Raw genomic sequence first — 27,923 nt, 5'->3', positions numbered from 1 at the left:
GCCTGAGGGCCAGAGGAGGCAGCGAAGGGTTAAAAGAGCCCGCTCGCTCCTTTGCAGTGCGCACGCGCAAACTCGGATTTTCGTCCCATCGGGTCTTGTGTGTGTCCCTCGCCACGCTCCCTGCGGCTCAATAAAGTTCTTGTTGCGCAGCTGTCAAGCGTTCACCCCGGGAGCTCCGCCCCCGTTCCTTCCACTTCCGGTTCAGCGAGGGGGGAGGGGGGAAGGGGGCGGTGTTGCCGCCGCCGCCGCCGCCGCCGCTGCAGCTGCCGGAGGAGCGGGAGCCTCGCCGGGGATGGTGCTTCTGGCGGCGCTGGCTTCTCCCGGCGGCTCGACGGCGTTTCCAGGTGAGCAGCGCCGCCCGACGCGCCGGCCTCCCGCCTTCCCTCCGGAGAGCCCCCTTCAGCGCCCGACCCCGGCCGCCCTTGGCTCCCTCACGCCGGAGACGCGAAGCTTCCCCTCACCCCCCCCCCGCCACACACAGGGCCGAGGGAGGCAGCGCAAGCGGAGCGCAGGCGCGCGCCGTTAACCTGCGGGATTCACTGCCGCAGGATCTGAGGGCGGCCGCTGGATTTGGACGCCTCAGGAAAGGGGTCGCGGGGATTGGTGGGGTGCCTCTCCCCTTCCCACTCCCAGTGATATGCGCAGGGCAGCTCCATGGAGGCGTCTCCGTAGACTAGGTGTTGGGGTGAAAACGATGGTGCTGGTGGGATGGCTCCCCTCCTGCCCTGGCTGGTGGCATTGTGAGGGACAGCTGGCTGGCCACCACGGGGAAGTTTCTGCTGGCTTAGCTGGTCTGATCCTCCGGGGACTCTCTTCTGTGCCGGCCCACCCCAAAGAGCCCAGCTGCATCGGACGAAATGCCGGTACAGCATCCTGTTTTCTGCCTGCAACTGGTTGGGAAGCTCCAGGAGCAGAGCATGAAAGCAATGGGCACTGTGGTGGAGAGTCTAAGGTCTAGCTTTAGATTTGCCAAACCTTCTTATTTTGTTTTTTAAAAAGCCATTTAAGTTGCCACCACATCCCATCCCAGTGAATTCTGTAAGTGCATTGTGTAGTTATTGGGGGCAGCAGTGTTCTGCCTTGAAACGGCTTTCCCGGACTCATGGCTTGTCTCCCACCAGAGAAGTGGTAAGCCAAGAGCAAACCTTGGCTACAGCCAGTGGTTTGTCTGGAGCGAAACAAACCATGAGCTCATGTTCAGACAAATCTTGGCTTACCCTTTGGTAGCATGGTAGCAGGGTGACCAGCAACTAGCAAAGCAAACACTATTTTTCTTGTGCATACCTGCGCGTTCATGCTTAACCATGGGCTAATTCAGCATTCTGCCTGAACTGAGATATACTGACTTTTATTCTTCTGTAATCTTATTAGGTAGTTGTTGGAATGTTCTAACTCTTCTTTTTTGAGATGCTACACCTTTGTACTTCTTACGAGCCAATAAGAAGGCTGCTTTGACAGCAGTGTCCATAATGATTATGGTAAGGGACCATAGTTCAGTGGTTGAGCACATCCTTTTGCCTGCAGAAGGCCCCAGGTTCAATCTGGGAATTGGAAAAGCCTCCTGCCTGAAACCCTGGACACCTGGTCCCAGCTAAAGTAGGTAGTACTGGGCTGATGGAGCAATAGCCTCACTTACCAGAATGCACATTTCTATGTTTATAAGACTGACTTAATGAAAACAGATAATTTTATGTAAGGAATTATGTATTTCACAGGTATTGAGCATATTTTCTGTGCATAGGTTATACAAGGATAACTATGCTTTCATGTAACTGAACCTTACATTTGGAAGAAAATACAAACAAGGTTTTCAAAAAAGACTAATTTACTTTTATTTCATATATGCTTTAGACGGAAGATAGCAGTAATGCTAACATTGGCAAGCAAGCTAAAACGGGATGATGGTGTCAAGGGCCCCCGTTCATCCAACCCAGGTTCTGATTCAACTCGAAGAGTGTCTGTTAGAGATAAGTTACTTGTTAAAGGTAATGCTGCTTTCTATATGAAATATCACTGTTCTCCTAAAATTTAATGCACTGTCTGATAATTGAACTAAATGTGCAGAGGTTAACAGAGTGTAAAAAACCCTTTTAAAGAGAAAAGGTAAGATGCTTACAAATTCATGAACACGCCAAAAAGCATGGAAACTGTAAGTTAAGGATCCACATTAACTTCCATATCATATAAACAATTATTGCAAAGCAATCGTGTACATGTTTACCTAGGAGTAAGTACCACTGTATTCCATAGAGTTTACTTCCAGATAACTCTGCATAGGATTTCACAATCTTACATCATTCTGCTCACGTACAATTTAGCCTCCATGCACCTTCAGTCTTTTGGCCCCAGTCCTCTTCTTCAGGCTGGGGGACAACTGAACTAACAGCATTGTGGTATTGGTTGGCTAGTTGAACACTGGCATTCTTGTTTTCTCTGTATGCTTTGCATTGGTTCAGAAAGAATGGCATATATTACTAAGGATGGGTTGCATATTGGGGTGATACATGCCTGTATCACTATGTGACAAAACATGTTGATGAAAGAACAGAGAAGGTAAGTCCTGTATGGGATTGGGCTTTGGAACTGACTGGCACTATTTAAATTGAGTGAATTAAATTATCTGATGTTCTAATAAAACTTGAATAGTTACTTGGTTTGTTTTATTTTTGATTGAACATGCACAAAATTGCCCTCTGTGGTTTAGAATAGACATTTTATAATACTGCTAGAATTTAAAATGTGTCCCTTATATATGAAATACTGTTCCCCAAGTCTGCAGAAGAACAAAAAATCCTTGGGGAAAAATACTTTATTTCTGAACTTTGATAAATCTTCATATCTCTGGAAAGGACTGTACCATGTGCATATCAAATTCATCTTCAGATATGAACTGAATGAGTCTCATGAGAAATTGTATCCAGGTCAAACCAGCCAATTTATATTTTTAAGCGTAAAGGAAGCTTGAAACTAGCTGCCAGGTATATTGAAAAGAAAATGGGCTTTTCTGAAGAATTACACCAGACCATGACTGCTGTAATAAGTCTAATTTTTTTCTCCATGGCTAATGTTTGACCCACATCATAGTATATCATAGCACAAGAGTGTGTGTTCATGTGGCTGTAGAGCATGCTGCTGTTTGCACGTCTGCCTCACTGCATTTTTGTCAGTGCTGTACCTAAAATGCTTATCTGAATCCTATTAGTTCACTTTGAAATAGTGCTTTTGCGAATTTGTGAGCATTTACAAATAATTGTGTGTTCTTGGACAGGAAATATGGTCAGTTGGCCCAGTCCACTAGGCTGAATAAGAATACAGTTCATATGCCAAATACTAGGAATTCTAAATCCAGTTTCTGCATCAATAATGGGAGGGGGGTTGTTGCTAGTATTGCTCAGGGAGCAAGAGAGCCCAGGCTTCTTTAATAAAATGAAATAAAAATGTGGGAATGTAAAATTTACGATTCATTCATTTAAGCACAATCAGCTCTGCAGCAAAAATGATAAGCTGAAGAGAATACAAATGATGGAAAAGATACAGAGAATAGTTGGCTTTACCTTGGTTGGGGAAAATATAAGCTACTGGAAGCAGGAGAGGGAAAAGTAGGTTGTATATTAGTGGAAAGAGGATCATCAGGTTGCCTTGGTATTCTTTTGTCTCTTAAGCTTTAAAGCAGGCACCTCAACCTGCAGCCCCCCAGATGTTTTGGCCTACAACTCCCATGAGCCTTAGCTAACAGGACCAGTGGACAGGGATGATGGGAATTGTAGTCGAAAACATCTGGAGGGCCGAAGGTTGGGGGTGCTTGCTTTAAAGTGTGCTGTCAGTTTTGCATTGAGTTGACTAGTTTTTTTTAAAAAGCAGACCGCTAACCTTTATTTGAGGCTTGAAAATATGTTTTACAACATACATCTGGAGGGTCATTCTAGGTCACGTGGTTCAATTTTTGATGACTTTTTTTACCTCATGTCCAATTTTCTTAATATTTTGTACACTTGTTTAATGAGCAGAACTAAGTTTAAATCTAAAATTTAGTTTATCTCATCCTGTTTTTGAGTTTGAAATTTCAGAATATTGACAATTTTGGCTTTGCTGGACTACACAAAAACCCTAAAAGCGCTTTTTTAGGGGGGGATACTTTTTGACATTTAAAATCCTATTAATTTAAAAAATATATTTTTAATGTTTATTTAACTTAACTTTAAAATTTAGTCCATCATGTGCCATATCACATCAAAGCCCATGAAGTTCTGAAGAGATTGGTATTTTTAGTTTTGAAATATCTCATTTCTGGGCTGAGCAAGGCCAAAATTGTCAATTTTTTGAAACTACAAATCCTCCTAACTCAAAAAGAGGATGAGATAAAAAAAAAAATTAAAAACAGAGATCTGGGACCTTCTCTTATACGGTGGTACCTTGGTTTAAGAACAGCTTAGTTTATGAACAACTTGATTATGAACGCTGCAAACCCAAAAGTAGGTGTTTTGGTTTGTGAACTTTGCCTTGGAAGCAGAACATGTTCCGCTTCCTGTTGAGTGTGTTCCATTTGTAAATTGAGTCCCCCACTGCTATGGGAAAGCATGCCTTGGTTTAAGAACGCTTTGGTCTAAGAACAGACTTGTGGAACACATTAAGTTCGTAAACCAAGGTACCACTGTACTACTTTTAGGAAATTGAAACTGAAAGCAATATAAAATGGTAAGGTAAAAAGTCTGTGGATCACTTGACATGATTTAAGGAGCAGAATTGTAGGGACACGTTTAGAGCAGGGGTGGGAAGAACCTGTAGCATGTCACCCTGGGCTTAATTTCATTCTGATGAGGAAGGAAAGGGGGTGGCAGAGAGGGAGGAAAGGGTGCTCTACCCACTTACGCACCTGACATTGGCCTGCAGCCCTAACAAAGTTCGGAACCCCAACTGTCATAAGTACAGTCATACCTCAGGTTAAATATGCTTCAGGTTGAGCATTTTCAGGTTACGCTCCGTGGTGACCTGGAAGTAACAGAATGCTTTACTTCCGGGTTTTACCACATGCACAGACGCTCAAAATGACGTTATGCACAGAAGCGACGAATTGCAACCCGCAGACGAAGGTTGCTTTCGCTTCAGGAAGTGAACAGGGCTCTGGAACGGATCCCATTCACATACAGAGGTACCACTGTACTGTAAATGTGCTAAATGCCTTATTAAAATGGGCAAAATTATACCTAGGGTCCAATCCAGGAAAAAAATGTCACCATTAAACCCCTCTGAAAACAGTGACCATCTTGTTTCATTAATTTTTATGGGACCTAGGTAATAATGACTGTCTGAATTGCGGAGGGTGTCATAACGTTTAAGTTGCTGCTGGCCTTTGGCTTTGTTGGGTAATTGGCCTTTATGCAAACTACTGTTTAGATGGTTTCCTTCGGGAAGTCATTGCTCTGTACTGACTCTTGTAAAATATAAAGGTGAATATTAATACAGGTAATACCTTGCTTTTTTAAAAAAATATATGATTAACTTGGTATTTTTGTGTTAGCGTGATTTAAGTGCTTTAGACTCCAGTCCTACACTTACTTCCCTGGGAGTGAGCCCCACTGAACTCTGGGGCTTACTTCTGAGTATACATATGTAGGATTGCATTGTCAATAAGCTTAGGGTAGTGTTATTTCAATATTACCCTTTAGCAGTTATGTAACTGACTTCATTGAATCATTTTGTATAATTATAATTCAGTTAATTATAGCCTTAGTATTGTTTATTGCACCTTATATTTTAACATGAATATTGTAATATCCTCTATATTAAGATACTGTTTTTGCTGTGACTTATTATTGCTTCGTCAGTTTAGATGTAAGCCAAAATTATCTTGAGTATTATATATAGAAAGATGCTATATAAATAAAGTTGGCATTGACTCACATTTTTATTTCATTTTTAACAGAAGTTGCAGAACTTGAAGTAAATTTACCTTGTAAGTATAGTGTTCAGAAGGTTTTCTGAGGAGTGTACAAACTCTTCTTTTCCAATGTATATCATTTTCAGATAGCTGCAGATATTGCAACCTGGGACTCCTTTGGGAGGAAGGGTGGGATATACATTTATTTAATAAATTAATAGATTTATGCATGAACTCAGCTCAGATTGTAGTTACCTTTTGTAAATATTAACTGCACAATAAATTCCCTTGTGAGGCCTTTTTCTCTTTCGTTCCTATGTTTGTTGCCTTCCCCTCCACGGCTTGTCAGAAATGTCACAATTGGTGGTTATTTTCAGATTTTTCAATTTTGTTTTTCAGGTACATGTGAAGTAAACTTTCCTGACCCAAATAAACTCCATTATTTTCTCCTAACTGTAAACCCAGGTAATCTTTTAAGAATGTATTTTGAAACTGTTAATGGTAAGCGCAGAGTGTTCTATAAACACTCAAATCCCTTTGTAAATGCACGCGCACAATTTTCAGCCTTCTCTTTTGAAATTATTTGGGGAAACTGAAGGTGAACATTTGTTATTTGAAAAGAAATGTAGAGTAAGAGGATAGATATATTTATATTTTGATGGTTAACTTACAGCCATACTTGATGCATCAAAGCTATGCAATGCCCCCCCCAAAAGAACTACACTAATTCAAGAATACAGTAAAAGCAAGTGGCAAAACAAAAAGGTACAATTTTTTAAAAAGATACTTACGTTTTAAAATCAAATGTAATAGACTAGGTATATAATAAGTTAAACACCAAAATAATAAATTAGAGCAAATGTTCTTTTTTTAATTCTGTCAAACTCTACAATTCTATGATTCTGTGGTTTATATGCCACCTTTTCTTCCAAGGAGCTCACGGTGGTGAACCTGGTTTTCCTCCCCAGTTCATCCTTCTGACCACCCTGTGAGCTGTAGCTTAGGCTAAGTGATGGTGACCCAGTGAGCCTCATGGCTGGGTGGGATTCAAACCTGGTCTCCCAGGTCATAGCCCAACACTCTAACCATTACTGGCTCTATAACATCACAAGAAAAGTTAATGTTCTTGATCTTATGGCAAGCTGTTTTCCAAAAATCTGGTATCTTTGGTCATGGACAATATACAGTACATGATATGTATCAGAATATGGACAAGTACATCTCCAGCACCTTTTGCTGATTCTGGTGTAAATTTAACTTGGCCTACTAGCATCTGCACAAAATTATATAAAACCTTTTTGCATGAGTTTGAACAAGTTTGAGTAGATGTAGCCCTCCAAATCCAAATGTCCCACGTTACACATTTGACTCAGAAATCTTATCCGTTGATTGCTCAAAATCAGCACCTCATTCTGTGTACTATTATACAATTAACGTCTTCACAAAATTTTCATAAAACGTCTTAAGGCATCTTTACATGAGTTACAGAAATACTATACAAGATAAATAGCAGGGAAATCAGCCCCATACTACTTCATTTGCTACACAGTGTAAATAAAAACCTTTAGCAGTAAAGCTTAACAAAAGATAAATTGCTGATAATTCAGTTGACTCTTCCAGATAACTATTTCGGGGGTTATTGTGTATTTCTGTTACATATGCTATATTCTATACTATATTCTACATATCGAATATATGTATTCTACATATACTATATTCTATAGTATGTAGAGAATGCGTAGTTTGAAATTTAACTAGTACTGTCACATTGATCATGCTGGTTGGAGATCGTATTTCTTGAGTCTTTCTCAGGATAAGTAGTAAGTGTTTAGCTTGCATGAAAAATAATTACTGGTATGTGGTTTGGTACCATGTCAATGTAAAAGGGACGCGGGTGGCGCTGTGGGTTAAACCACAGAGCCTAGGACTTGCCAATCAGAAGGTCGGCGGTTCAAATCCCCGCAACGGGGTGAGCTCCCGTTGCTCGGTCCCTGCTCCTACCAACCTTCTTTGAACTCCCTCCCTCCCTCCCCAGCCCTGCCTTTTGGGCTTCCCATAGCCATCTGGTTGGCTGCTATGAGATCAGGAGGTTGTACTGAGACTGATCTAGCAGGACTTTCCTTATGTTCTGCTGCCATCACTTCTACTTTGACCATAAGCCTCATCTAGCTGAAATATGCTTAAGAATATAGGGTGCTGAAGCCAGTTGTCTCAGACTTTCACCACCTTTGGTTAGAAAAAATCATGAGCAGAGGGTGACATCCAATCCAACAGGGCTTTCCCTTCCTTCCTCTCTCTCCTTCAACCCTGACCCTCCACATCCGCTCCAGAGTGTCCCCCAGCCCACTGTTCCTTCCATTGGCAGATGGACACCATTGGATTTCACCTGTAACTTCCCTAGATCACTATCTTTTCTGTGCTGTTGCATATTTCCTTTAAGCTTCTGTTTTTCCTTTAACAGATGAAGGTTATTATCAAAATGGAACATTTCAGTTTGAAATTGAAGTTCCTGATGCCTATAATATGGTGGTAAGTAATTAGAACAGTTTAATACTTACTGAGTTTCCTTTTACAATAGGCTTCGAAAAGCAGTTGTTTTTTAACTGTATGGCACTGTACTTGATTATGGCCATATTGTCCAGGTTATATACATTTATTGTCCAGGTTATATACATTCAGTTCTATACATTTCAATAGTTTTACAGTCATTTTAACATTTCAAAACTAGACTTCCTTCCTCCTCTTTCTGCAGTTCCTTAAATTTATTTTTATCATTTCCTGCATGTTCTAAATTAACTTAACTTACTCTTTTATTCGTGTATTCTTATGAAACTGCAGGTTATTACAATAATCCTGCCAATGTTCTTATCTGTTTACAGTTTATTTGTACATATTCAATAAACCATTTCCATTCTTTTGTAAAAAGTTTGTTATCTTGATTTCCTATTTTTCCGGTAATATTTGCCATTTCTGAATAGTCCATAAGTTTTTGTATCCATTCTTCTTTCATTGGGACTACTTCTTTCCATTTTTGGGCAAATAACATTCTTGCCACTGTAGTTTCATACGTGAATAAATTTCTGTACTGTTTAGGTAGTACTACCCCTATAATTCCCAGAAGAAAAGCTTCTTCTTTTTTACAAATGCTATTTTAAACACCTTTTTCTTCAACCTCTCTTGCTCCCTTTTTGTCTCTTGCCACCACTTGTACTTTCTTGGAAGATTCATCCAAATTGAATGTTTTAAGCTTTAATTCTTGCACTGTTTTTTCCAACTCTAATGTTTTATGTGACAGTACTTTAATTTCTGTTGTCAAATTTGCGACCTCAGCAGCGTTATTGTCTGTTTTCTGTTCCAGTCTCTGTGTTCCTTCCTTCATTTCTTTGCTCATTTCTAATAAAATTATCATTAAATCAGACTCTGTGTCCCCTTCTGTAATTGAACCTTTTCTTTGACCTGGTTTTGTATTTGGGCCTCATGGTGGTTTTTTTTTTGCTGTATTAGCCATGATTTTATCAAAAAAGATTTTTTTTCCTTTTTAAAAAAAGTTACAAAATGCAAAATAATTTTGGGTTTTTATTTTACATAATAACTAAATAGTTTTAAATAAGTTTAAAGAATACTTTAAACTTCAGTTCTCAATTTCTATATAAAAAGAAAATCAATACTTATATCAAAATACCAATAGGTGGCGAGCTCTCCTTTCTTATGAGAAAGTACTTAAAAAAGAGAAAAAGCCAAATAAAAAAACCCCTGTAATTATTTTTCCAGCCACACTGTGTTGCTTGTGTTTCTGTCCTTTTTCTCTCACTCTGCTTTCCCTTTTATCTATTGTTTTGGCTTCTTATTTCCTGTTTTCCCTCCTTTACCACAACATATTAACAAGATTTCCCAGGATCTAAGAAAATAAAAAATGAAATAACCTTTAATCCAAACTTTTTTTAGCTCATGTGAAAGTTTTAAAAATCTCCTTTTCCATTCACTAAAACGATATCGTTCCACAGTGTATCTTTCTTCAGCATCTTCAAAAAGCCTCATAATATCCACGTGTGTGAGAGAGGGGTGTGTGTTTAAGATCTTTTCGTACCAAGTCTCCTTTTCCCTTTTCTTCAGCTTCTTCAAAAAGCCCACTAATTACACAGACAAGGTTCATTTCAAAGAAAAAAATTGCCACATCTCCAAATTGTTTCTGATCTGTATTGGACCCTAATAATAAAAATAAAAATATTTAACCATCCGATTATGATGTGCTCTAAAAATATTTCCAAACCAGTCCTGATTTAAAATTTTAAATCCATAAATATAGTTTCTGTCTCTTTTAGTTCATAAAAAGTAGCAAAGGAAATAAATATGTTTCTTAAAGTATTAAGATGAATAATTCACAAAGTTCTTGTCCTGCTTTCTTCTCTTATCACCCCAATGTCTAAAATTCATTTCCAGTTTGGTAAGCTTGCTGGAAAAGCATTATAAAGTCTTAAACTTATGCATCCAATATTAGCTCAAATCACAATGTTAATTCAACTCATCCAATGGAAGGCTTAAAAAGAAAAATCATTAGCGGGTAATTTATTTATTTTTTCTTAGCCCCTGCAGATTTTATTCCATGCCGATTCATACCCGCTTCCCAGGAGGGACATCCTCTTTACCTCCCTGGTGTGGATCCAGTTGATAAATTCATCTTAAATATATATTTTTAAAAAATTATCTTGTCCAAATTGGTCCGATTTCCTTTTACTTTTTAAAGAAGTCGCTGCTTTAATGGGGGCACTTAAGGCATTTTGCTGTGAAGTCTGTGTTCAGTCTTGGTGCTCTCGCTGCTCCCTCCAGAGCTTTGGGGGCTCCTAGAGAGCCTTCTCCGACACCGCTGGACCCTTCAGAACCCAAATGTTCCTTCCGGGCTTTTTAGAGAAGGCGCTTTGCCCGTGCTCCCTTTTTGCCTCCTCGCAGCAATTAGGTTGCTCAGGACGAGCGATCCCCGGCGTCCACCATAGCCTGCAGCAGACCCAGAGCTCCCAGGTTATTCATATTCTTTATCGATTAGGAATTTGTAAAAATGTGAATGAGTTTTGTATGATGCTTGGGAAATTTTCAACACTGGAGAGCAATCCTCTTGAATTAAATCTCATCAGATATAGGTATAATTCTGAAGTTATCAAAAGAAAACTACCGTATTTTGCATAGAGTGTACTTATATACTCTGTTTCTATTTCTGAAGAGCACGCAAGATACCATTCTGAATTGATGTTTTTTGGGACTACAACTCCCATCATCCCTAGCTAACAGGACCAGTGGTCAGGGATGATGGGAATTGTAGTCCCAAAACATTTGGAGGGCCAAGTTTGGGGGTGCCTGTACTAGATAGTGTCTTCAGCTGCTTCCTGCTCTGCCCATTGTAAATCATTAGACAGTTTTTGTTTTAATTATTATTTTGAAAGCAGAAATAAAATTGTTGATAAAATCTGAAATATAAAAATTAGCCTCCCTTGGATTTGTTCTCATGTGAAAGGTACACATATGTGTTTGTGGTTTAAGGTTTCTGAGAATAGGATTATATAAAAAGGAGCTGCTACAACATTCTCACCAGGCTCTTGTAGTATTTTTTGCCTCGCATAATCAACTTTTATAGAAAAATAAGTATTCTTGTTAATGTTTTCACACCTTTTCTGGATGAAAAAATAACCCTGGTAATTGCAGTCAAATACACAACAGCAGCTGAAGTTTGAATGTGTGAATATGATTGGCAGAACTATGAAATTAATTTCTGAAAGAGTTAGCTGTTGTTTTTACCAGTAAGGATTATTTTGTAGCTGCATATTATAATTGTATTTTCCGGTGTTTATAAAGAATCTGTTTGTTTAATCAGTTTAAGTATGTGATACAAAGATTTGTGGGGATGAAAGAGAGAGAAAATAGAAATATTGGATTGACTTTAGAATCTAACCAGACTAATTAAGTTAGATGGTTATTAGTTATAATAAATTACTTGAATTGATCATCTTATTTTAAAATATGTTTGGTAGTCACATTTGTCTGAGTTTTGCAGAGCTGATTTCTAAAAAATAATAATACAGAATGTTACTATAACAGCTACTCACTTCAGTAAAAAAGCCGCAAAAGAAAAAGCGCTCCTCCATCCATCCTTATTGAGGTTTCTGGCTGCAGGTTAACTGGGACTGAACCTGGCCACAGAATAAAACGGGGAGCGCATATTGCTATTTTAAGTGTCTCTTCCTCCCATATTGTTCCTTGATCATGTTTTTAAATTGCTGTTTTTATTGTATATTACCCTGAGATAATTGTATAAAAGGTGATCAATAAATTAATGATAATAATAATCTCTTACATTTACAACCACACCCTTGCACCTACTCAGACCTTCATGCACACAACGGAAAAAAATCATATGAACTGAAGAGCATTTATTTTTAACGAGATTCTAGAGAGCTGAATTAAGTGTACTCAAGGATTGTAGTTGTAGATCTTCTCTGAACAGATTCAGCATGTTGCTGCTTCATAATCTGCCATAAATGTTACTTAGTGTTTGCTAATGTTGATGTGGCAAGGATTAGAAGGAACATGAAGTGAGGGTTACTAGACTGGCAAATTTAAATACGCGTCACGTTTTGATGATGATGATAAAACAGATTTCCCCCACAAATGTAAACCAGAATCCATTCCAGAAGTCCGTTCAACTTTCAAAACGTTCGGAAACCAAAGTGCGGCTTCCGATTGTTTTCTGGATAAGTAACGGGGGGGGGGGTGCGGGCTGGGGGGTGGCACACGGTGCAAATGTCTGGAGAGTGGATGTCCAATACAATGTGATCTCCTGATTTGTCCTTCAGCTTGGGCAGCTTTGTAATCTTATGTTTTATTTTCTGGCAGCCTCCCAAAGTGAAATGTTTGACTAGAATCTGGCATCCCAACATCACGGAGACAGGGGAAATCTGTTTAAGGTAATAAACAATTTTTATAGCTCACTTCTCTTATTCTATTGTCAGAGTTAAATGCCAGTAGATGAAATGGCTATTTCTTGTGAGTATGTAGGAGGTAGAGAAAGAGCATATATCACTGTCAAATGGCTCCTTCCCAAACGGGAATTACTTCAGCATAAGTATGCATGAAAAGTTTCTCCTGGTTTGCTCAAACTCCACACCAGGCAGTAATGTTTGTAAAACAACAAACAAACAAACCACCCATACAGAAGCCTGTCTTATGATGCTCTGTAGCTGAACCAACCTGGTTAACGCAGCCACCTCTCTGCCAAGAGCTTTGTTTGCTTTAAATGCTGTGTTATTTGGATCTTGCTAACTATGAAAGAGCAAGTTCAGCCTGCTGCAATAAAAGAAGAGAGGCTACTACATCTTACCAAGCTGAATGTACACAGGCATTTCCCACAGGAAAGGTGCCATTTCACTTTCCTCCCCTAACCTATGCACATGTGAGACACTGATACACACCATATTGCGGCCAGCAAAGGTTGGTGGGTCTCCATCAACTGAAAAGGCCCACAGAGGAATAAGTGGGACTGGGCTTAGGCTAGCAGTTGCACTGCATTTGCTGCTACCAAGTGGGCAGGGAATCTCACTGAGGAAGAAAAGAAAACATGCATGCCAGACTAAACAAACAATGAAGAAGAATCAGAGAGGGGATTCAAATGACTTGCACCCAGAACTCACCTTCTATTGGTCACACATGCACTCACCACATACAGACAGACAGACAGACACAAACCTCCCTTCCTCTCTCGATCTACCCAAATGCGTTTCTTGGTCACCTTTCTCTGCCTTAAAAATGTGTGTCCAGGCTACCAGATAGGCAGAGAAGCAATCAGGAAAACCATCCCAATTGCTTCTCCAACACTAAGACAAAAAACATTTTGGGGTTTTGCAAACCCACAACAGCCTGAAACAGGACAAAGGCTGGCAGAAAATGACCAGGGAACTCATCCCCAACACTTTCTCCAACTACCACACACAAAGCTATGGCAAAAGCCCTTTGGGGGATTGCAAGCCCCCCCCCCCTTGCAATGAATCGGTGGGTGGGGATAATATTTCCATCTCTTCTCCAAAGTGACCGATAGCAGAGCCAAACAGTTGGGAGATGTGGATCCTGGAGGCAGAGGCCCCAGGGCTGAAAGGAGGGCTGACAGCAGAGCAGGGTGGCTGACTTCGCTTGGGCTGCCCATCCATCACCCCTTTGCCACACTGTGGTTTGCAGCGTCACCTGTCTGTGGCCAAGTGAACTGCAGCGTGACGGCATCTTACAGTTTTAGATTATTAGTTAGATTCTTTACCCACCCTTTACCACAGAGGCCCAGGGCTGGTTACTGCAATGTAAAATGCAACATTAAAAACAGATTAAAACAAATTGCAGTCACAACCAGTTGATACAAAATTGTGGGAGCAAAATGGACTGATTGAATTAAGAACCTTGATGAAAGACAGAGTAGTCAGACTATATCTCCAAATGATATGAGGTGGGACAAGACCAGCTGCTTACACTATTTGCCAAGTTTGTGTGCAGTCACCTATATGTAGGGGTACACATACACCCAAATGACTTTTCAGCTATTAATATCAAAATTTCTGTCATTCCTTAGCAGGCAGTTAGTTGCCTGTGCATTTAATTTGTCTCTTAAATCCTAGAGTAAGCAAAGCACATATGAATTCAGTGTATAATATGTATTTGCATCTTTATTTCAGTTTATTGAGAGAACATTCAATTGATGGCACTGGCTGGGCTCCAACTAGAACATTAAAGGTAGTATTATCTTAAACATACAAATGTGATAATCTTTATCTTTATCAGGTGAAAACTTTCATAAATCAGAAACTTTTGTGTCGATCTTCAGGGCAAATTTTAACAAATTGTTGTTATCTTGATTTGAATGGTGAATACATGCTCTCTAATAAGATTAATTTCTTGCCTCTTCCAATAAATAAATGGGACCTAAATGTGGTTTCATTGTTTATTTTTTTAACCCAAGCTGTATTTTTTGTGTTCTATGAAAGTTTTGGTTTCTCTAAGGCATATGCCCCTGTTCACCTATGAAGTGGATGTGAGAGGTTGTCTCGCTAAGGCAAAAGGGAGTATTGGGAGAAGTGGGATAAAGCCTATTCCACCGTACGGTCATGCTGGAAATGGTTCGCTTTCCCCACCATAGGCTTTGCCTCATAGATACCTTGAAATTAAATGCTTAAGGGTCGGGTGTTTTGTTTTTTTACATTCTTTATGGAAAGCTCAACATTTACTGAACATTTTGTGCTAGAATTCAATATTTTTGCATTTTGCCTTTGGTAAAAAATAAGTAAGAATGCGTTGTTCAACTTCTTTGACTGAATCCACTTCTTTTTCTTTTCAGGATGTTGTTTGGGGATTAAATTCATTATTTACTGTAAGTAACAAATGCACTGGCTGAGATCTTTTTCAGTTGGCCTCATCACACTTGCCCTTTGCAAAAGAAAACAGTGCTTACAGCTTCTAGAAGAGTTACTATGTGAATTTGTTGCATCAAAGGTGTTGTAGGGCCTGAAATATCATCATCTTATTTATGATTGCATAAGCTTCAGTGAACTAGAGTCTCCTTGCATTCACTTGATTAGGTAGACTGTACTAAAGCTTATGCCCTAATGAAATTAGTTCTCTTCAGAGTGTTACAAGACTCTTTGTAGTCCTTATAAACATCAGGAGCCTACTTCCCCTAGCAAATCACATTGACAAGAAAGTATGTACTCTTCTCAGGCATTTTGGCACCTAACTACAAAATGGCGCCTTCCTCCCTGTTAAAGAAAAAGAGGAATAATGATCCACATCAGGATCTGCTGTCCCAGTGGATCCTGGGTCGACCCTGACTCTTCTGTAAATTTGGCGTTTTAAGTTTATGTTGTGGTTTTATTGGGCTCTCAGTTAACTTCTATGGATGTTACCTTATGTAAACTTCTGGGGTAATAAGATCTGAATCTATGTACTGTTGCTTCTTTGAATTAACATTTCTGTGACATTTTTCTGGAAAGTAAAAGGAACGATAAATAGGTCTTAATTGCTTTTTCCCTTTAAAGCATAGCTGTCAACTTTTCCCTTTTTTTAAGGGAAATCCTATTTGGAATAAGGGAATTTCCTTTTTAAAAAGGGAAACGTTGACAGCTATGCTTTAAAGTTATGTAGTTACAGCATCAGATGGAATATATTTCTGCTCTGCTGTCCAAATTGCAATCTGAAGTAGAGATACACGGTTTATATTTATGTCTTTGACGCTGGGAAATTTAATGATTATAAGGTATTGACAATCTACGAAGAGGAAGAGGAAGTATCATTTTTATTCAATTTTATTAAAGGTTTTCAACATATAATAAAAACCAAACAAAGCTAATATTCATAAAGAGCAAAATAATAAAAAGAAAAAGGGGGGACACACTCTCACACAAAAACAAAATTTTATATTCTTTCAACCTTCTATCTTAATTTTCAGTTCACAAACATAAATCCACATCTTCCCAGCTCCCACCTGGGACAGTTCCCATCTTTATCAGCCTCACACCCTGAGAAAAACCACTCGATTCTGTCTCTCACACAGATCTCGTCTATCATTTTTTTCTCTGTATGTATCTTCGTATCATATTATCATCTCATCTCATACTTATATAATTTAATATTAATCAAAACAAACTATAAAAACTTAAATAATAAGGGGGGAGAGGTACTTCCACCTTCTTTCTGCCAATTATGTATAATGCAGTTGTTTCTAACATTTGGCAGATACACTCCATAGTAACTCCTAGCTGCAGGTGGCATGCAGCTTTCTGCCATCTGCTAATGGTATTTCTTCAAATTTCCTCTGCAGGCCTCCAGCATCGCCAGTTCTTATACTCAATCAGTTCAATATGACGTTTCATTTTAGAATGTCCCAAACTAATATTTCTCCAGTTTCTTATGGGATACTTCTTTTTGTGGATTCCAGAACATCTCAATAAAATGAGAATTCACATTTATTTGCCTGATGCTTAATCAATAAATCATAACCTCATGCTTTTCTCTCCTGCTTTTCCAGTTTTTTAATCAATCTTCCTCCAGGAGATAGGAAACATTTTCATCTGACTTCTCTTTAAGGACGTTTCGATGTGAGCATTTTTTATTTTTGAATGATTTTCGGCTCATGAGTTTACGACAGGCACTTTCCCCAATAATATTTTTGTATCTCTGTCTCCACACCGCCATCTGCTGGGTTGAATTTATCCTCTCTTTCTGAGTCTTCATAATTCATTAAAAATGGGTCCTCTTGTTTTTCATCCAGACTCACATCACCTCCCATTGGTCTCATCTGCATTCCAATGTAAGGTTGCCATATTTTTTTCAGTGAATCAAGGGACACTTGTCAACTGGATTTTGTATAGGGACTGATTTGTAAATCCAGGGACTGTCCCCGGGAAACGTGGACGTCTGGTAACCTTATTCCAATGTCTCTAACCATACTCCAAAATTCCAATTTCAACTGCATTAACTGCTCTTTAAGCATTTATTACAAGAGGCCCAAAATCAGCCTTCATGATCACTGGATTTCTCTTCCAGAGCTGTGATGCAGCTGTAAATTCAGCCACCGTCTCTCATCCACTCAACACAAAGAAACTGCGAGTTATCAAGTACATAAATGATAGGTTGTAGACAGTTGAAAAGTCACAGTCTGATCTGCATTTTTCAAAGTTATCAGATATTTAGAGCGTCTTGAAGACATTTCCAGCCTGTTACGATATTTTATATTATTTTTGTAGTCCTTAGCAACCTTTATCACTGGGTGCTATTGACAAATAGAGAGTCCAGTTTACTTCTCTTTCCAATCCGTTAAAAAAAATTAATGCAGTGGAGATGCAAACCCGACGCCCTCATTTCAGGGCGATTATTCGGTGTATGAGCTGCTGTAACTCCTTGTTCTAAGCGCCCCTTCCCTGGAAGTTTCACCTTCTTCCCCATAACAATGGGCAAGTGTCTCTTCAGAACTGAGGCTGGCTTCCCAGGTATTCTGACCACCTCTTATTAACAAATAATTATCCCTGGTGGCAGACAAGCTAGCAGTGGATTCCCTTCAGCTTCCTGTGCTCCTCCAGAGGTCTGAAACAGCATCATTTTTAAACCTCCCTTATAAATAATTATGCACCCAGGACCATATTTTCTACATCAAAGTATTCTTTCTACTTCAAAGGCAGACTTTGTGAATTAACTGAATTGTGTGTGTCCTGCCCCAATTTAAGCACATTCTACAATATAAACTCAGAAGAACCACGAGACATTGGAAAATGTAAGGCCTGACAAGCTGTAGAATCTGCATAATCTGAACAATTGCCTGTATATGTGCTTTACGAGGATTTATATTTCAAGAAGTATCCACATCTCCCCCCCAAAAAAAGTGTAAACAACAGATTGTTTCAGATCACAGGTTCTGAATACTGCTCAGATTGAATAGGCTAATGACCTCTTCCCTCAGGGCTGCTGGTCCAATTAACTTGGGATGCCTTGGGCAGCTTTTATGTAAAAATAAAAATATCAGTTGACCTGATCACATATAGCATGTGCAATTTAGGCCTGAGCTATGTTTTTAAAGCTAGTATAATATTTTATTTTTGTTTAAAAGACACCACATTTTGGGGGGTTTTGTTTAGAGGATTTAAAAAAAACAACCAAGAAAAGCAGAATATTGTAGGTGCAATATACCACTTTCAGCACCAACCACTGCAAAAATAATTGCCAGACAATCTTCTGTTTCCATAGTGATGATTTCTTTCTCCTCCTTCTCACAATGACTTAATTACTGCTTGAGATTGTCAACTCTCAGGCTGCTTTGATTTGAACAAGGTTAAATTTTAGCCTTCTTGCAAAAGAGTAGTAGTGTTTGTTGCAGAGAGAATTTTGGAACTTTGGACCTTATTGTCTAGTAAAACTAGCTAAAATTAGTCATATCTGAGACTGCAATCCTACACACACTTTGAATTAAGCCTCATGGAAATAGTGGAAATCCCATTGAAACCACTTAAGTCCTATTGCTTTCATAGGATTTATAGTTCACTTGTATGCATATCTATTCTGAAGGAATTCATTCAGGTACAAATTTATAGAACTGCAGCCTTATTTTAACTAATTTTAGATAGATTGGAAGCGTTGCATTCTCCTATAGGGTAACTTGATTATTGTTTTTATTGAGTGAAAAGTTAATGGAATTATGGACATGTTTATTTTGTGGAGACGTAATATTAACATGGTTACTTGCTTGGAACTGAAGTATTGCTCACCCAGTTCTTGGATAACAGCATGTGCGCACATGCACACGCAACCTGCCGAATGGTGAACCTTTGTTGAAATGGAGGAGTGGGTTGGTTTGTGATAAGGCATAGCAACCTGATTCTTAAAGTCTTAAAGTAAAAAATTGCAGTAGGCTTCCCTAAGGGTTTTGGTTTGCCTTTAGGTTCTAGATTTATTTATCTAATTCTTATCCAACTGTTGCTCTGGGCTAAATTCAATCTCTTTGGCTCAGTTAAGTGTCACAGATCACCATGAATGGGCTTTGGACTTACTGCACTCCTTCCTCCCCTTGTACGCTTCAATTCTTTTCCTCACTTCCTGGTTTATGTTAACCATAGTTGGCCAGAGTATATGAATTGAGCAAACAATGGTTGTTGCAAACCATAATTCAGCTGCAAAGCAGAGTTCAAAACTTGTTTGAAGCGGGTTTCCAGTGCTATTTTGGAGGCAATGTTAGTGTGGTTAGTCCATTGTTTTTACAATTGTTGGAAATCTGATCAATAAATTCTGTTGTCCATTCCAACCTTGTAACATTAGAACAGCAACAGCAGTCGCCCAAGCTATGATCCCAATACTATAGAATATTGAAAGAGATTTAAAACTTATTTACTGAGCTTTCAGAGGGTAAGAGATCTTCATTTTTCTCTGAGGCTACCAGTACAGCTTTGTGGGGTTTTAAATATATATTTCTGCTGTTGTGACCAGCTACTTTAAACCACTAGAGAAAGTGGCATGAAAGTGAAAGTATTTAAAATAAACAAGTGAGGGAAAGAATTGAGAGTGTAAATGGAATGGAAAGAACCCAAGGCACAGCCTGTTAACTTGGTTGTGACATCTGAACCAGGTCTTTGCAAACACCTTAATATAGCCTCTGAATGCTTAGATTTTCAATTTGTATAATGAATTTCCGTATATATAAGAATTTTCGTTAAATTCCATGGATGGGGTTCCAGAGATCTCATTGAGTCAGTCCAAGAGCTTGTACATTCTATATGAGACATCTGACTCTTTTTTATGACATCAGACCATTATACCACATCATAAACAGTTTGCCGTGTGGTAGAAAGGGTTAGTTTCAAAGTTCATTTGTATGATAGTTATAGCCAACCATTTTCTTAAATGTCTGGTTTTTTTCTCTTCAGGATCTCTTGAATTTTGATGATCCTTTGAATATTGAAGCTGCAGAGCATCATTTACGCGACAAGGTGAGTAGCAGTGTACTAAATATATAATCTTATGAGAATACGGCTCAGTTTTCTAATCTCTTGTGTAGCCTTTGACAGGGAATGATTTCTGTGCATCAATATTTAACAAGCATCATTAAAAAAAGTATTCAATGGATTTTGGATCTCCCTTCTCCACTGCACAATAATATGGCATTAATGTTTGTGCAGAATGCTGGATCTTCTCTTTCTGCCTGCAAGCCCCTGTGCCCACCCCAATAATGCCAGAGTGTTTGGTGCCCCTCCACAGTGACTGGGAGCAGGAGCAAGGTGCAATGGGTGGGAAGAATTGGGGGAGGGGAGGGAACACCCTACAAGCAGAAGTATATTCAACTCATGCACTTGCATCTTTCTATCCAAACCACCATGATTATACTGTGAACTCTATAAAGTTTATTGTGTCGTTCAGTAAGAACAGTAATGAGTTATAGCCAAAGAGCCATAGGTAGAATCTGATTGCACAAACAATTGTAGAACAATACTGTTGGCCTATGCTGCGGAAATCGATTCTTGGAAAATGGTGAAATACATTTTTTTGGAAATTTTTAATCATATTGATTTTTTAATCACTTTCTTTAAAAAAAATTGTAACTTAAATGTAGAAGTTAATGTAAGCCCATGATGTGGCATATCATATTAAAGCCCATGAAGTTCTGAGGCGATTGATATTTTTAGTTTTGAAATATCTCAATTTTGGGCTGAGCCTTTAAGGTTATTGTTGCCAATTTTGGCCAAAGTTGCCAATTTTATTAAATTTCAGACCCTCATAACTCAAAAACAGGATGAGATAAAAATGTACATTTTTAGATTTAAACTTAGTTTTGATCATTCAACAAGTATTCAAAATATTAAGAAAATTGGATTACATGAGGTAAAAAATAATAATGGATCACTTGATATGGAATGACTCTGTAATGCTATCATCAGTACATTCTCTAGCAATTCTTGTGCATTCCAGAACATTTTTGAGATTGAGTTTCAGTTTCTAGTACTAGCCATAAAACTGCCTTTTCACAGTGAAATGCAGCCCAATGCATAAATGTGCACAAGTGTTCAGAGTTTGGGTATCTCCTTACCACACTGCTGAGATATTTTGTGGTGGTAATAGTGATTCAGTAGCTGGCATGCACTTTTGCCTTAAGACTAATTTATTGGAATGCCAAGTTTTATCATTAGGACTAGGACCTAGGAGACCAAAGTTGAAATCCCTCACCAAGTTACCTTGGACTATTCTGTGTGTCTCAGCCTAACCTACACCAAAAGGTTATTCTGAAGATGAAATGGGGAGGGAGAGAATCTCCTACAGCTTGTAGGAAAGATGGGACATAAATACATTTTGAAAGTAAGGGCTACAGGTGTGGGTGTGGACAAGATACAACAAAAGGTTGCAGTGTAAAGTCCTTCATGCCGTCTTGCACCCCACCCACCTTTCTAAAATAGCAAATGGAAGTCATGGGTGAAAATATTGGAGAAAGAATATTTTGAAACTATCTAGAGATCTCTGCTGTTGCAGAGACTTAGAAGTAGGTGACAGATCAGGCAATTTAGTAAGATCTATTGAGTTTCTAGTGTGTCCTTTATAACTGAGTTGCTTTTTTATTTATTTTATGAATTGTTTTTATTGCAGTGGTACCTTGGTTCTCAAACTTAATCCGTTCCAGGAGTCCATTTGACTCCCGAAACTGTTCGAAAATCAAGGTGTAGCCTCCAATTGGCTGCAGGAGTTTCCTGCACTCAAGCGGAAGCCAAGTTGGACGTTTGACTTCTGAAAAATGTTAGCAAACCAGAACACTTACTTCCAGGTTTGCAGCGTTCAGGAGCCAATTTGTTCGACAACTGAGCCGTTCGAGAACCAAGGTACCACTGTATATTACTTTCCTGACACAATCAAAGCCATTTCCGTTAGCAGAAAGAATTATTCCATACCAACAATATAACCAGCATAATAGAAAACATCAGGTGCAAGCAAGACACGTCTTACATCTTTTCCAAAACAACAACAAACACCTTTTCTCAGCTGTTCAGGAAGAAAGGCCTACAAATTCAGTTCTGCTACTATAAAGGTTTGCTGTCTAGCCACCACCATGCAAACCTGAACAGTAAGGCTTACTGACTAGTGAGAGCAGACAGTCCTCTTGGCTAGGCTCAACACATTGAAATGTTTAGCCGCAAAAGAGTATTATTTGTTCAGGGTGCATCATCAATTCTTAGACTAGCATTTACCAATGAATAAGCAATACATATCTCATGGCAGGAAAGCAAAAACACTTTTCAGAAGAAGGAGCTGCTATTTTGTGTATAATATGAATACCGCAGATAGCTGAACAGAGGGGAAGGGAAATAGTGTAGCTGCTCTACTCTCTTATTTGTTTGCTTTTGCCCTTCTTAATACTTTTTGTGATCATTGTGATGAATACCTTGAATCAAACTGAGATACCCAAAAAAAGTGTTAATGCTTCCTAGGATCTGTTTGCCAACGCTGTACGGCATGTTGCTTTTGGCACTGAGGGGAATGTGGGGTCTCCTATTTTAAGACAACCTGGAAAACGCGGCTTGTGCCTACGTCTCTTGGAACACCCAGGGTATATCTTGTTGGATTTCAGCTTCAGTATTTTGTGTGTGATGCAAAGTGTACTACTGCTTGGCAATTAATATTTTTGGGGTGGGGAAGAAGGCAGAAGGTTCAGCTCATTACAAATCACAGTTAGTGCTAATGAACAAATTAGGTTGCTTTGCACACCTGACAGTCGAGCACAAAGGGACCATCTGTCCAGTAGCTGTATGAATGTCCCTGTTTTTGATTCACTCACTTAGAACTTGTCACCTTTTCAGGAAGATATGCACAAGCAGCAGCAGCATCTTCATGAGGGTTTCTGCTGTATTTAAATCACTGTTTTTCTACTAGAAATTCAGATGCAGAACTTAAGAATTGCCAGTTGTCGATGAAAAGCAAAAAAGACTTTTCTGTAATTCACTTTCCACATCTCTAAGGCTTTTCAGTAACTTCACAGTACAGTGTAATCACATCACACACACATTTTACTTGAGTGAATTCAATTACACATACTCGACTCCACTGGTGGCAACGGCTTTCCTGGCACAGTTGCAGCACAGGAGAGGGAGATATTAAGGCAGGAGAGTAGGAAGATGCCCGTCTCTCTCAGCTGCAAGACGAGCAGGGAAGCAGAGACAGCTGGAGAAGAAGAAACCCTAGTTCCATCAGCTACAAAACAAGTGGGGAAGCAACAGAGACAGGCAGAGGAAGAAGAAACTCAGCCTTCAATGCCTGTGGAAGGGAGGAGAGAGGCAAACAGAGATAGATGCAGGCAGAAGAAATTGGAATGGAACTTTCTTTTACAAGAAAGACTTTTCTGGCCAACTGTATGCCCCACCTTCCTATAGCTCTCTATGGAGTAAGGACGCTCTGTTCACTTTCTGGTCTGTTTCTCTGGCTTTCTAGACTTCTTACACAACTGGAAGTATGCTGCGACTATAATGCAGACGTATGCTTTGTAGTGGGTAGAAGGAGGAATGGTCTTCTGTTCTTCGGAGGAGAAGCAGCAATAATTCCCTCCTTCACACGCTAAAAACTACCCCACCACTCAGAACTCAGCACAACATTCTTCCCTTGTTGCTCACCAGAACACAAACTAAAAAACAAATTTGTGGGAGGGTATCTAGTGAAGACAAGCATCCACAGGGGACACAGAGCCGCCAGGAATTAAGACAAGGAGTTGCAGAAAAGAATCCTTGATCTCTGTGGTGGCACAACCTTAAAAGTGCAATTTCAGCAACTAATATTACCAAAGTTTTGGATATCAGTTAATGAAGTGTACTTAGAATTGGCAAGTGAAGCAATCATTCACCCGTTGCCATTTGGTAGCACCTGTCTTCGTCAGCAGGCCTTTCAACAATGGTGATCCTCAAAACAAAAACAAAACCCTAATTTTGTTGTACAAGGTGAGCTGTGGGTTAGCTTTTCACGTATCACCCCCCACTGGAATTAAATCTGAAATAATGTTTGCTCAGGTGTCTCATTGAAATGGTGAGTCAATCAATCAATCACTGGTTTTCAATAGCTTCTCAGCCTTTTGGCTAAGAAAAAGTGTAAAAATCACTGGTTTTCGTTTCATACTAATGCATACTAAAGTAGCACTATGTATGTTGCTTTGTGAATTACCATTTCAATAGAAGTGAAGTGTCTTAGTGGGTGTCGTCAGGCTATTAAGTTATAAATAAAAAATGAATATGTGAAACTAGGTCCCATAATACAAGTTGGGAGTCAGGTGGATCTTGGGTCTGGACCCGTTGAAGTCCACTGGAACATACTATTTGCACGCCACCTCATTCTGAGTGGTATGAGATTCCAGGGGTTCCATGCACTTACCAACAGAAGCAAGCCAGCTGTTAGTTACACAAAGCAAGTGGAATTAACTCTTGATTAGGAAAAAACAGGATCTGCACAGGAGTGCCAGGCCTAATGAGCAGAGCAACTCATCTTCAGTAGCAGAAACTGAAGGTCCCCACCTTCCCACAGCGATTTGAGTCCCCTCCTCTCCAGGGCTTTTCCCAAGCAATCTCTGACGTGTCTGCAGTTTTTGCTCCTTCTGCTTCTGGGAGACCAGGGAGAGGGGAACTTGTTGTAGCAGGAGGGGCAGACAACCACATCTCTTCACCAGCTGGACTCGTCTCTCTGCCTCTTGGCCTCCTTCCTTTCCTGCTTCAGCTTCTAGTTCCAATTCTGGACTTCTCTCTGCCACAAGCTCTCCCTGCTCACTAAACCCTCTTAACTCTTCAGCTTCCAACACCTCCCAGTCGTCTTCTCCCACCACCAATACCTGGGCTCTGAGCCTTCTTCCCTTTGGGGTTCCCCAGCTGGTTCTTCCTACCATTTGTATGCGTCAAACCAGTCTGTGACAACCCAGGGTTCATGTTTCATTCAGAATGGGACACAGTGGAGCCTGTGGTGTCTTAATGATATATGGTTTACTTACACATATATACAACCTGAGCCTACAGCATCAACATCCCAAGATGACCTTTCTTCCCCCATAGCCGCAACCTTTGATTCGAACAGAAATCAAACATCACTCTCTCTGGTTTCCTAATCTTCAGCTTTTCTGCTAGCTTCTAGCTCACACCACTCAACTCTCAACTCTGGCCTTTTGTCCTAACTACCCATGAGTTGAAGGAGGGGGCTCTACCCATTTGCCATCTCGCACAGACCACCTCACCAGGAAGCTCACCTGGCAATTAAAAGAATTAGAAGGGGGCCTGGGCATTCAGTCTTCGCCCCCCAATCCCTCCTAAATCTACTTTCCATGAAATACGGAAACACAAGCTTCAGATGTATAACGTTTCATATCTCTCTGCACAATCTAATGTAGTGAGTCATACCATTCTATTTCTTTACATGTATTGGCAGGCTGAAATGTGTATATTTCCAAGTGCAGATGCTTTCTTTCAGCAAAAATGTTACCAATATTTCTGCAGACAAATCTTTCTCTGTTCCTCCCCCCACCCTCACTGGTGTAGGAGGATTTCCGATCTAAAGTGGAAGATTACATTAAGCGCTATGCAAGATGATGAAGGGAGAAGGCAGGACCATGGATTGTGTATGCAATGTTGATTGGTAACTTGATAAAACATCAAAAACCTGGAATGTGCTTGTTCTGTATCCATGTTGTTCTGAAGAAGATAACAAGCTTCAAAATAGTTCATGTCAAATGGTGAGTTCACCGTCAATACAAGAAGAAAATTGTGTATGTTGGTTGGAGAAAAGGTTGTTTTCTTAACTCTTGACAATGTTTTCTTTTCTGAAATTGTACTGTATATCTGGAATTGAGATATGCTTGAAACTTAGAAGAAATCACTATTAAGATTATTTTCACTCAAAAAAATTATTCTTGTCTAGTAAAAATTAATGGTATGTTTACTGGAACACTTAAAAATTGGCAATAAAATTGGTCTTTATAGAACTTTTAAGACGCATAAATATTTGCCTTTGCTGGAACTGAAAAAAAAGTCCTGCACTTGAGCAAAGGTAATTGCATAATTGCATAAAGCCAGTTTATACCTACTGTTGAAGTTCTTATATTTAATTTAACTTTTAAAAATTGCTGCTTTCTCTTCCTTTTTTTGCCTACAGTGTTTTTAGTTTGCATTTATTGTGCAAAGCACTTACTGAACCCAAGGCTGATTCTATGGCCTACATATAAATGCAGTGTATTATTTTTAAAACCCAATATTTTACATGGAGGTGCAATGAAAGGGAAGTGTTTTTTTAAACTATCTTTTTAAATTTTAGATTTTGCTGTGGAAAGTTGATATTTCAGACTATTATATAATAAAGTGACATGAAGTTTCAAGTAATAACTTGGGAGAACTACCCAAAGCTCTAGCACCTAATCCATGAGAGCAACTTACTTCTGCTGCAATTTCATTATCACACTCTTGCAAGCCAACTCTTCTGGGATAAAGGCACAGTTTATGAAGAGTGCTTTTAAAGCCTACTTAGCTCTATATCAAAGAATGTATATATCAGATTGCAGCATGCCTGTTGGGTGGGAGGGTGCATGTACCTCAGGAACTAGTTCAAAGCAAATGCCACACACAATGTGTGTTTATTATTTTAGCCTACTTCTTCCTGACATGTTGATCACAGCTGATACTGTAACTGGCCTGGGAATCAATTGAGAGAGCCATAGTCATCAAATTTTATTTAGGTTTCATACATAAAAGTGAAATGTATTTTGGGTTACTGTGATAAAATACCGCTAAAGCCAGAAATGAATAAATTTTTGTGTAGTTTCATGCATATGTTGTGCAAAACATTTCCTGCCTCAACAGTTACCTGTGCCATATGAAAGAATCCATTTAAATTCATCAGGTGCTTGTGATTTGCCATTATTGTAAAAACTGTAAACTTTGATAATGAAAGCCCTGAAATTGCACCATGATTTTCATAGATTTTATCAGTGTAAGACATTTGGCTGTGCAATTGTTACGATCTAGACAAAGTTATATGCTTTTAGGTCCCATCGATTTGAATGGGAAATATTTAAACATAAGTTTAACTTTCCTTTTGCCATCAATGATACTTTAAAAGTACTTAACCTTTGGCGGGATTGTACCTAGTGTGTCTTAAAGATCTGTTGCAAAACATATAGTTCCTTAAACTTGCAATGCTGCAACTCAGAACTTGGGTAAATGACCTTTTCTAGTCACTGATGTTGGTGTGCAGAGTTGGGCCTCTGAGAAATTATTCAAAAATATTCCTCTGAATCTATAAAGCAATGTGTAATTTTATTGAAAAGTATGAAAGAGATTATTCCTAATCAGGGCAGTTTTCATAAGAAGCATTTTCCCCTTTCTTAAAAAGAAAATACTGAAACAGCAGGAAAGATAAGAGCCACTGCACATTCATCTTTGTAATCAGTAACATGAATATAGCCTGGAGGACTGTTTCCCCTGTTAAACATGTATAATGTGGAAATACATTTCTTTAGGTATGATTAAAGTTATCCATAGTTTTA

The 27,923-nt window shown here is 39.1% G+C and overlaps 1 protein-coding gene across 2 annotated transcripts; it reads left to right on the top strand.

Annotated features, from left to right (window-relative positions):
* Positions 1–208: 208 nt before the first annotated feature.
* Positions 209–27,923, top strand: UBE2F (ubiquitin conjugating enzyme E2 F (putative)). 2 transcript variants are annotated; one of them, XM_081883534.1, is made up of 10 exons: positions 209–344; positions 1,852–1,985; positions 5,924–5,953; positions 6,278–6,343; positions 8,340–8,407; positions 12,761–12,831; positions 14,581–14,638; positions 15,240–15,272; positions 20,308–20,370; positions 25,924–27,923. In XM_081883534.1, the coding sequence occupies exons 2-10, from the start codon at positions 1,868–1,870 to the stop codon at positions 25,972–25,974; spliced, it is 558 nt and encodes a 185-aa protein (XP_081739660.1). In that variant the 5' UTR covers positions 209–344; positions 1,852–1,867; the 3' UTR covers positions 25,975–27,923. The 2 variants fall into 2 exon arrangements, with proteins under 2 accessions (XP_081739660.1, XP_081739661.1); XM_081883535.1 differs by lacking the exon at positions 5,924–5,953.

Source organism: Podarcis melisellensis (assembly GCF_964234715.1).
Source record: "Podarcis melisellensis genome assembly, chromosome: 1".
Taxonomy (NCBI): Eukaryota; Metazoa; Chordata; class Lepidosauria; order Squamata; family Lacertidae; genus Podarcis; species Podarcis melisellensis.
This window is presented reverse-complemented; position numbering and strand designations above follow the sequence as displayed.